Raw genomic sequence first — 12,416 nt, forward strand, 5'->3', positions numbered from 1 at the left:
ATGCCTGAAGGCAGAAATTTAGGAAGATCAGATCGAAGAGAACGGGATCAGAAAGTAATTGTTATGGAAATAAAGGAACAATTAAGTTTAAGACAATAGATAGACAATTTGCAAATGAAGTATTGAACGTATGATTTTCGCATTGGACCAAATAACTCTGTAATTCTGAGTTGCGGTAAATCTGGTCGTCCCCACCTTTGTTCTGCTTCATTACACTACAACTGAGAGGAAAGTATTTGGTTTTGAAGACTGTAAAAGAAAGAAATATACTGAACTGAATGAACTTTTACTTCTCAGTTCATATTTTAATTACTTCATCGGATTGGAAATTCAGCTAAATATAATAACTTGATTTAGTGAAGAAAAAGATCGAGTTAATCAAAAGGAAAACATTAAAAACAAACTAAGAATGGTGGTTATTACTCTATAGAACTAAGTGGAACAGTTGAAAATGCACTTAATCTCAGAAACAAGGACTGTAATAGTGTGGTTCCTAGTTCTTGCAGGCGTCAAATAGATTTTGTCGCGTTGTTATGTTTCTAACCATTACGAGTAGCTAAAAATTCCTAATTTCGTAATCTGTATAAACTCTTTCAGTTATTGTAAAAACTTTACGTAAACTCAGTGATATGTATCGATAGAATTACAGGTTACTATTCGATAAGATATGATGGTCAGTATGTGCTTCAACATTTTATGTCGTTATCAAGTTCCCTGACCCATACTGCTTAATTGGTGGACTTTCATCGTTGTTTTGGACTACATTATCAAGGTTTACATCATGTAGAAGTTAGTTGTTTATTCATTCCACAAGTGTTAAATCAGCTCATCCTGATGGCCTTTCTTGTGACTGCATCCACACTGGCTGCAAACCATCATCATTTCAATCTTTTGACACCAGTCAGTTGGAAATGTTGAATTTCCAACAAATACTAAAGTAAAAGACTAACAACTTATTTTTAGAATATTATAATTCATTCTTTAAAATACTGAGCATTATTTCTCAATTCATTCGCTGTTTCACTAGGAAGTATATTCAAAGCTGGTCCTATCGCTGTGCATTATTGTTTTCGAATCTTTCTGAATTACTTATGGGTATATCGCTACCTTAGAATACATCATTTGTTTTAGTTTCTTCAGTAAACTAAGGACAACTTTCACGATTGAAGTCTGAAACAAATAATAGACATCTTTTTTTCATGGCTTTTCACCAATTTACTATCCACATAGCTAGGTTTTTACTAAAGATTTTTTTATGAACTTTTATGTAATATTAATCCCCATTTTATTTGAAGTCAAAGCTGCCAGTATATTTTTGAATCTATTTTATTTAATCTAATCTCAAATATTTTCTTCCTAAATTGTGTTTAATCTTGAAATGATGTAAACACTAAGTCTTAATGATTTCATTTATTTACGGCTGTATGTAGCAAACAGTCCATATAGAAACACGTAAAGCTCTTTTTAGTTAGGTGGTCTTAAGTAGTTGTCCCGAAATCACTAACTTAAGCCTTTCTCTATTTGGTACTCATCAATGAAGTACACCTGTAATCTTATGGAAGCTGACTTTCCCTGGCAGGTTCGTACTTGTATCATCCAAATTCACAGTCTGAGACGTTGCCACTAAGCCGTTTGGGTCGAGACAGACGTTGAGCAGAACTAAAATATTTGCAACTGCGTGATCAATACTCAGTGAACGATCAGTTATATATCACCTTTTTTAGTTATGGATATATCTCTAGGTAAAAAACATACTTATTTTTGTCTTTGTTGATTTTGTGTGCAAACTTGTCACACTTTAGTTATTCATTTGAGATAATATCTCGTAACTATTTTCGAATAGTGCTTGGTCAAAAATATGGTTCATTTATAATTAGCTATTTGTGTGCGTCAAATCTAGGAAGTATTCGGTCTTTTTAACAACCACTTTATAGACGGTTAAAATGAATTGACCTTTCGCTTATCGACATTAAAGACATAACCACCTGATCATCGAAGTTCGTATTTTATCGGCAGTTCATTGGTTAACAAGCACATTAATGATGTTACGTTTCTAGCCGTTTCTCTTGTGATAATTACTACCGAATAATATTCTTATTAAATAATCTTGTCTTTGCAGGGACAACAGATTAATTACCTGGACGCTTTGGCCTTATATACGTTATGGAATGAAGGTAAGAAGTAATCACAGAGTTGGAGTGAAACCCCTGGAAGTTTAATGGTATTTCATCCTATATATTTCTTTCATATGTCTGAGAATCGATAAAACAGCCCGCTATTTAGTAAGATTGTTCAACAAGTAACAGTATTACTAATGTTTTATTTCATCTTCGTGGATAACTGCTTTGTCAGATTCAGTGAGATCGTGAAACTATGGGATGCAATTCAGATGAAACTCAATAATTACTTAACCCCTACGTATATAGCTTCACGAATCTTCTTCAACGTCAAACGACAAGGAAAGTTCTTAGCGCTGAAAAAGCAGTACTGTTATTAGAACAACTCATCCTCTGTTATAATGGCTTTCACTATCCAGATTCTCAAATATTTCAGTTGCTTCTCAGCAACTGATTTCACTCATAACCTTTGACCCATGTCATCCGATCTTCACCATCGTAAAGAATACTAAACTTTCTTAAGATAGAGTGAAACATCTATTAAGTGAAACATTTTTAAAACAAATTTTACTTTATCATGAAAACTGTCTTAAGAATAATCTGATTTGTGAACCCCTGAATTCGTGGGCATAATAAAATAAACACCATCGGATGCTGGCCTGCTCGGTGGTCTATCGGTTAAGTGCTCTGGCGCGAGACTGGTAAGTCCTGGGTTCGAGTCTCGCGAGGCGGGATCGTAGATGCGCACTGCTAAGGGGTCCCACAATAGGACGAAATGGCCGTCCAGTGCTTCCAGGTTTTCCCTGGTGGTCTAGCTTCAATTGACTCACGCTTTTAACTATGAAACTACTAAATCTCCACAAAAAACCCCTTCTGATAATAATAAAATAGTTTGGACAATGAATACAGGTAATTATAAATTTCCCTTTTCATTTATACTAAGATCAATGTGTTACAGGAAATGTTTTATTGAGAAGTATATATGTAAAAAAAATTTGGTAAAACATTTAAAAATCCTTGATCTTTCCACTAGTATTATTTTTTTTAGAGAGAATCCATAAATCATTGTCAAAGTTTTATTTGGAAAAAAATATACTACGATACGTCAGAAAATATGTTTTTTTTATATACAGTGAAAATATACATATAGTTGACATCCGGTCCTAGCTGTTTCAGTGCTTCATTGGAATTCAACTTTTAGGTTTGTCGTTAATTAGAAGCATTATTAGATTCATACACATATCCAAGTAGCATAATTCACGATATGATGATTAACGAATCGAGTTTCCAATTGTTTGAAAAATATCCCATGTATATAGCATCCAGGCTTCTCACGAGTACAAATTTAACGTGGGTCAATATTTCATTTTATTAATAAATTCTTAATCTGACACTTCGGGGATTGTTTTCATCTTGTTGAATAAATTCCTTTTGGTTAAGTGGATAAGAGTAGACATCTGATATCTGATTGTTAGTTTAAGTAATAAAATCTGTGTAATGTCATCCAGGTGAAGTTGTATTATCTTAACCAATTCTTCGATAGAATAGATAGGCTATGAACAGTACAGGTGTAGCGTAGTAAAATAAACGAGTAACTTCACCTTTGGAATTGAATCCAATCTGTAAGAAAAGAAAACAACAAATCATTATTCAACAGCTTTAACTATCAAGCAGTTTATTACATTAGAAACATCAAAGAGCTGAAGGAAAGTAAATTTTTAAGAAGTATTTGAGTTTTAGTATTGAAACATTTGGGGAACAGAAGTTAAACCAAGTGTGCGATCCAATGTTTAGGAAGAGTGAGCTCATCGTGTTCTGGACGCCGTTAACTCTTCAAGACTTAATTATAAGTGGAAATTTGATGAATACATATATATCGTGTAACGTTTTATTATTCAAGTCTTCGTAAAATAATGAGTCAGATTATCCAAATTAAAACGAATATGATGTAAAATAACTTCAGTAGAGTATATTATATAGATAATAAAAAATGGAGTCTTAAGGATTATCCTTTCTAAATTCATATCTGAAGTTGTGTATACGATTAATGAATCAATGAATAGTGACCAATGTCAGTGAACAAAGAGCTATAAATTACTCAGTCTTACAAGTTGACCGCTCCCCCTCTAGCTCAATAGCAACGCCTCAGACTGTTATTCTGGATGATCTGAGTTTGAATCTCACAATGAGCATCAGTTCCTTGAAAACTACAGGTACAGCATCATGAAATTCAGTTTGATCGTCTCGTGTTGAATACCTCCAACTGCCTAAGAGCTGAAGTTATTGGTAGATTTTAAAGGAATTCCAATGCAAGATGGATATCATATTATGCACTAAATAACTATTTAAAGCACAAGTTATCCCATTTTAATATTGGCTTTGCAATATAAACCAACCAACTACTCCCTAAAAGTTTTCAACTTTATTTTTTAGAAATTTTCTATATTTTTAGTATCACTTAACGATACAAGATGGATGATTTTCAATTACTCTTTGGAAAACAAACATTACAATGTCATTAAAAGTTCATTTACACTACTTACAAATACTAGTTAACTCAAACCAAGTCTATATTTATAAAAATGTACTTCGATAGTACAAACGAATTTACATATATTCCAATGAGTAGCTCTTATAAATAATCAGTTAACTTATAATCCATATCTTTTTGTAAATTGAAATCTAACATTTGTAGATAAATGTAAATAACCTGATTCTTGTCAACTGACTTCATGTAGAATTATCAATTACGAATGACGTATTGTGGAAGTAATTAGAAAAACTATTTGAAATTCAATAATCTGTTTATTGTTTATTCCTTCGTTTTGTTTATGTCTAAAAACTGGAAATAAGACGTTTGATTTTAGTTTTTTTTTTTAAAAAAAACATTCTACATTATTATTGCTTTTGTTCACTTATTTCTCTCCCCAAATTAAAGTTTTTCTTTTTTCGATCATATTAGGCGTGACTTAATACTACAATGAAACAGGGATCATTATCAAAATTAGCCCCCAAATGCCCTGGTACGGCCGAGAGTGGGGAGGGGCCACCCTCCCTCTCGAAATACTCTCACATGGCCACGCGTATGTAACCTCTGCCACACAAGTCCTACTCACTGCCTTCTCGTGACATTACTGTTGTTTACGAAATTGAGAGGATGAAAAGCGAAGGTTCGGCGCTTTAACCGGGTTGGTAGAAACGGAAAGTCCACCTAGGGGAATTGGAAAACCCTGATTCCAAACCATTGGTGAACATGGGCTCCACGATCCTGAAGGAACAAATGGCGTATGAATCAATCGTTGGTCACCGGCTACCATGGGACTGCATCTCCTTACGATGCTCCACGGCCTTGTGGATCAGATCTTCAGGTCAAAGGCTCCGGGCGTGGCCCCCTAAGAAAACCACCTGCTTCAGTTTGGGCACCTGGGCAGTATCACAGCCCTCACACAAATCAAATGCGGTTTGTGAGACGCATATATATCTGGTGCTTCCTTGTACCAATATTTATGTGTTTAAATAAATAAAATGATAGCTAACTTTAAGTCACTTAGTAAGGGTGGGATGGAGTTCTCAAAATAAGATTACTAAGTTCTTATTCATTCTCAAAGGTTATTTGACTCTTTCGGATGGTGTTAAAAACTCTGAATGATTATTCTTGTTTATCATACATGTATATTGAGCAGATACATAAAGTAGCAATGTTTTAATTTTATAAAAATCAGATTTAATTATGTAAAAAGTACCGATTAATCACAGATAATCAAAAAATACTAATCATAAGATCAACTGTTACTGAGTCCCAAAGATTATAACTGGTCACTCCACTAAACACTAGTTAAATCATAAAAATTTACATGATATTCAAAAGAATTTGAACACGAAGAATAATTTACCCCTCGAAATTATTTTCATTATATTTTCAAATAGATTTAGAAATAAGAATATAATGAATTGTAAGTAAAGCTTTTTATTAGGTATTGACATAGTCTAGACTACTCTCAGATGTTTTGATAAATAAAATTAAAGTTTAAGTATCAGCAGGGTGCATTGTTTTATTACATAGACTTCGAGAATAACTTTTCAGGGGGCAATCAAATCATCTATGAGATAATTCTGACTTGACTTTAAGCATATATTACCATTACAAGCTACAAAACATTGACATTGTATTAAAATTTTATTTTATAGTAAGATTTTATTTCTGGATAAGATTTTCATTCTCATATGTAGAAGTTAGGGGATCATGCAAATCCCAGTAACATGCTGAGTAAAAATATAAACTCATATATAGTTTATTCAATTAGCTTACTGAATTCTCAAATGTCTACGTAATGGTAGAAACTATGTTCTGACAGCCTACTGTTAGCTACCATGTTAATTACAAATATTTTTTAATAAAAAATCAACCAGAAATTAAGATTTTTTATTCAGACATAAGATTTCTGACAAACCGATTGCATGAATTAAAAATCGGTTCCATCCAGTAATCTAATAAACAATTTCTATTGTCTGTTGTGCCTTGTTGCTATTCTGTCCACTTTACAATTCATGTAACTATTACATTCTTAATGTTTAATTTTAATAGTTGGATTCATGAGTCAATCTAAACTAGACCATCATTTAAAATCTGAAAGCACTGAACAATTACTTCGTTCTGGTATAGGACTTCTCGGAAGTATGCATCACGGTCCCGAACACGGGATTCAAACCCAGGACCTTCGGCCTCCAACACGAACACTTACCCACTAGGCCACCTAACCGACACCGGGTGGAGACAGTTATTTACCTCACACGATGGATGAAGGGTTGAGCAAGATCATGGATCGATTGAAGTCAGACATTAACACCGTTGGAGGCTAAGTGTTCGCGTGCGAGGCCGAAGGTCCTGGGTTCGAGTCCCGTGTTCGGAACCATGGATGCACACTGTTGAGAAGTCTAAAACCAGAAAGAAATGGCCGCTCAGTGCTTTTAGATTTTTAATGGTGGTCTAGCTTAGATCGACTCATGAATTAAACTATTTTAACGTTTAATTATAATTTGCAGAATAAAGCTAACGATAATGTAAATGCAAATAACACTTTTTCAAACAATGTCTAAGTATGCTAACACAATTGAAATTTCACTTGTCCTATTTCATGTCTCATGAATATAGTTTTATTAATCGGATGACTGACAGAAAGTAGAGTTGGTAAAACCCAATGAAATAAGTGTACAACTGGTTGTTTATCATTCTAAATTATGAAATATCTATTGTTTACAGTTGTGCGAAGAAAAAGGGTGAGTAAATGAAAATATTTTCAAAATTAATTATTGTCGTACGTAATCAATATTCGATACAAAATAACAGAATCACGGAAGTATTAATCAGTTGTTTCGCACTAGTTTGTGAATCCTCAGCAGTCTACATCTATTAGCCCACTTTGAATTGAATCTGTAAGTTCACATTTTCCCCGTAAGCATGATATACCTCAGATAACTGAGTCTGAATTTGATAGTCTATACTTCTAGTTTTAATTAATTCGGCGACATTGCGCAACGATCATTTAGTAGTATTACTGTCTGAACTCTGTAATTTGTGGTTTTACAAATACATTTATTGACGTAATTTAGAACCTATTGACTAGGAAATACAAAATAATTACAAAGACAAAGGGTTTGTGAAGATAGGTCGTCATTGAAACTAGTTTTATTCATAATGTTATACCTGATGAAGAACCACTGGAAACCTAGGAGTACTAGTTTACAATCGTTCGATCTTCATAATCCAGCTTTATATAGCGATATTGTGTGTGACAAAATATATTTTCAAAACGGGCCACTTGGCTGCATGAATCACTAAACCTCAATACATACAGCTCAGGAAAAATCAGATATTTTTTAAACAGGGCATCTAACCTGATGAATTTAGTTCAAAAGAGAGGCTTTGAAAATATTTGTATCTATCACAGTTAAGTCAAATGAAAATATCGATAAATGACCGTACAATTTGTACCAAGGTAAATTAAATATACATTCTAGGCTAAATGGATTGTGGTAGATAGATTTATTATTAAAATCAAAAGTGAGCAATGTAAAGAAACCATTAAAAATTTTGATAACTATTGGGTAATTGATGTTTAAACTGTGAGTTATTCAGCTAAACATTCTACCTTTATTCAGTGGGTCATATTTTCAATCAGTATATAGTCAAAACATTAGATTAACTTCCATAATTAGATGAAAAGACATTAACAGTATTATTTGTTTGAACCACGTCAACTTACTTTACAACTCACATAATCAGAAGGTTGAAATGTCCCAGGTGAATTTGAGTTGGAAAATGTTTTCATCACGGCCAATTCGTTTGAATAGGATAGACTATCAAGAGTATACGAAAATCTTCCATTAATTTCATCTCCTATATCAGCCAATTCCCTTGCCAAGGCATTAACCAAGCTCCATTTACGCTCAAGCTTGTGTGATGCGGAACTTGTACTAATCTTGTGTTCCATTCTCTATAAATTACAAGAAAGTAGTTTGGATAAAACTTACCCATGCAAAATTATTTCAAAATTAAAATATTACAAGTTACGAAAAGAAAGAAAATTAAGTATATTGTTTAAATGTGTTTGTCCAGAGAGTGAGGAAGGTTTTATCGGAATATGCTTCTTTTCTAAAAGCAGCCAGAAATAAGCAAATAGTTCTCGTGAAGTGGTCTTATGGACTTAACTTACCTATCAACATAGTTTAAACATGAGTGTTGCGAAATATATAGGTACAAAGTTAAGTAAATAAGTTTATTACAACCCTAGTGTGTTTTACGTTTGATCCATCAATAAAATAATTAGGACAAAGAGTTATTTTGCTAGTGATATGAGATTAACAGATGGTCAACTGAGAGATAAAAGTTAGTTTCATCCAAATTATTTAAGTAAAACAGATTAGACAAAATTATTACGCCGGTAGTTTTATTAGATTTAGTTCATCGGAAGAAGAATTTAGTGCAATGTAATCGTCAGCTTGTCAATCTTTATTGAGTGTGATATACAATATTTGGAGTATTATTTCAGAATTCACTTCTTGGTTGGTGAGAGTAGGCTTCATAAAAAACATAACCACCACTTAGCTGTAGAAGAGACTATGTTAATCAAGAAATTTTGTTGTTGCTAATAGCGTTCGAAACTTTACAGATTCAGTTACTTATATGTCGGTATCCTGGTTTATCTTATATAAAAACGACTATCATTTATAATAAGCAATTAAAATGTTTTGTACCAAAAAAGCATAAAATGAATAATTGTGTTATACCTTAATTTACAAAGTCTCATGATGCTCCATAATCATAGCTGGAGGCGATGAATGCAAAAATATGATAGTCCACTGTCATAGTCTTTATACATTTTTATTAATCCATCTCTAAATTATTCCAGTTGTCAATTGTATGTTATTAAGCCAAAGTTTACATCACAAGATCCAAATTTATTAAATTCCAAGTATTTATTTATATGTTCAACCACTAATATTCATTTTAAAGTGACTAAATGAACAAATGACCAGTAGATTGAATTTTCCCTTCACTTAAACTCCCTTCAGTAATACGATCTTAAAAGATCAGGGATGAGAATTTTTCAGGCTTTCTATTGATTAGTCAGACAATAACTCTATTCTATTGGCCAAAAATGATCCAAGGTCAAATAATACAGGCTCTGACCGTGTATATGGATCAAGAGTCAAATAAGGTCAATTTTCAGCCTAACCTAATAATGGGATATCATGATCCAGAATGAACAGTCTTAAAAATGGGAAAATTGTCGATGTCTAATTGATAAAAATAACAATAAAACTGACATAAAATATTTGGTCAGTTAAATCATTAAAGCTTGTTAAATGACTGAATAACTAATCGATTTACCCACTCAATTTCAATAATTAAGGTATATATATAAATGATCTGCTCATATAATGTTTAATAATTAATCAATAAACTGATATGTTGTCATAGTATCAGTCTAGTTTAATACAAACAAAAATGTCAGCAAAATAGTTAATAACCTTGAGTTTATAAAAATCGATTGAAATAATTAAGTAAACATAAGAAATGAAATAAAAATTATTCCTTAGACTATTTGTACTCCCAAAACTCGAGGTAATTCAATAATATGGTTGAATTCATGAGTCTATTGAAGCTAGACCACCATAGAAAACCTGGAAGCACTAGACAGCCGTTTCGTCCTAGTATGGGAATCCTCAACAGTGCGAACGTACGACTCTCGTCGCGAGATTCAAACCCAGGACCTAACGGTCTCGCGCGCGAGCGCCAAACGTCTAGACCACTGAGCCCTTATCCGACGGCGTTAATGTCTAACTTCAACCAACCCACGAAATTGCGTCACCGTCCACCATTGTCTTCAATGACCTACTACCTCAATTTCGTTTATTTGTTGAAGTTAGACATTAATACCATTAGATGCCAGGCTGCTCAGCGGTCTAGAGGTTAAGCGCTTGCACACGAGACCGATAGGTCTTGGATTCGAATTTCGTGAGTCAGGATCGTGCGTTCGCACTGCTGAGAATTCCCATACTAGAAAGAAACGGCCGTCCAATGCTTCCAGGTTTTCCGTAGTGGTCTAGTTTCAATCGACTCATGAATTCAACTACAAAATTACTAAAATCTCCACAAACCGCCTTCTGATAGTAATTCAATCACTTTGTGAATTTGAACTAGCTGTAGAATCTTACAAAATATGGATCAATTTGTATTGCTCTCTCTTCAAAAGTGTGTTATCGGAGCTGATAATTTTTAGAATGTTGAGTTAAGTATTGTGTTAAATTTATTTGTTTGTATCGAAGATTTATCGATTTGAAGTAATGTATGTGGTAATTAGGTATATTTATTTATCTAGTATCCTATTATTCAGTCTGATTTTCTGAAATGAAATGTTTTCTTCTAACCATTTCATAGTGGTAGGTTTGATTGATTGGTAAACTCTATGGAATCTAATTTTGTCATTACTGTCGAAATTGTCTTTTTTGTAAAGAAACTTGTATTTTTGAATAATGATTAGGATTGGAATTTATCTTATTAAAGACTAGTCTAGAGGTTGTTCAAGCAGAAACTTATAACTATATCTACTACAAGGCATCCATTCGGGGATCCGGTACACCAAAAGTTATTTATTAAATCCAAACCTCAATGAAAATGTTTACGAAAAATAATAATCCTAAAGCTGTTTTATTAGAACCATACGAAATTAGTTTAACGTTATACATAACGTCATATCATTGGACATCTGGGATAGTTTTTGACGAAATGCATAAATGATACAAAGTTTAAAACTATTGATACTGTTATAAGGAAAGATGGATAGTGGCTAGCAGTGGAATCCACGACGCGCGTTTCGTCCTAATTGGGACTCGTCAGATGGATGTACCTGCATCTCAGAGTTGATGTTCACTCTGAGACTCGAACCCAGTACCATTCGCTTCAAACACCATCACGTTATCCACTCACCTACTGAGTCCTGATAACCACTTGCTTGTGCAATGGGGTGAAGTTTAAATTCACTTAGTATAGTTTGTTTGAATCTTCCCATTGATGAACAGTATGCACATATGTGAATAAGAGACTGATCAATTGCAATCCTAAACATCAATGGGAAGATTCAACCAAACAATACCGAGTGAATTTATGAATTCTATTGTTTAAATAATTAAACAAACTAAATCTACATCCTAGGAACAGTGATCTCTTTTAGATCGATGAACAATGTAGTACTTACTGAGGCGTTGATGTGTAAATGTGAGATATTGTTTAGTTAAAAGATTATTATTAATTACAAACAGCTTAGTAATTATTTATTTTCAATATAAAACTTTATTTCTACTCTGAATATTATAAGGGCTAAGATTTCACTCAGAAATAAAAGTTTAAGTTATCACTTATATTAATACATATTTTAATAAAACTGCACGACTTACGTGGTTTTAACGGAATTCACCTACAATGTATTCTGAAAACTAAACTGATATCTTTTAAATAAAATAATTTGTTGGCCTCCTTTTATTAAGATGCTTCTGTCTATTAAAAAAATGAATGAGCAGATATAAACTAATAGTATGTTAGTTTAAATCAACAAATAAGGTTACAAGGTGGTGAACAACAAAATTATTATTATAACCGATTGACTGATGATAACACTTATTAAGTGATGTCTGAAATTTGTAAATAAGGGTGAAAAATTTTTGGAACATAATTATTATTTTAACTTATACGTGGTAGTAAACTAGATGACAAATTTTCATTAAAAAATAAATGAGTTA

At 32.8% G+C, this 12,416-nt stretch overlaps 1 protein-coding gene across 1 annotated transcript; it reads right to left on the bottom strand.

Moving 5' to 3' along the window:
• Nucleotides 1-3,641: 3,641 nt before the first annotated feature.
• Smp_043360 (hypothetical protein) lies at nucleotides 3,642-9,505 on the bottom strand (the record flags this gene model as incomplete). Its single annotated transcript, XM_018796901.1, has 3 exons — nucleotides 9,405-9,505; nucleotides 8,381-8,611; nucleotides 3,642-3,737 (listed from the first exon to the last, which is right to left on the bottom strand). Exons 2-3 carry the CDS (start codon nucleotides 8,606-8,608, stop codon nucleotides 3,642-3,644), a joined length of 324 nt encoding a protein of 107 aa, XP_018651996.1. The 5' UTR covers nucleotides 8,609-8,611; nucleotides 9,405-9,505.
• Between the last annotated feature and the right edge of the window lie 2,911 nt (nucleotides 9,506-12,416).

The sequence above is a fragment of the Schistosoma mansoni genome, chromosome 4, assembly GCF_000237925.1.
Source record: "Schistosoma mansoni strain Puerto Rico chromosome 4, complete genome".
In the NCBI taxonomy this organism is placed as follows: domain Eukaryota; kingdom Metazoa; phylum Platyhelminthes; class Trematoda; order Strigeidida; family Schistosomatidae; genus Schistosoma; species Schistosoma mansoni.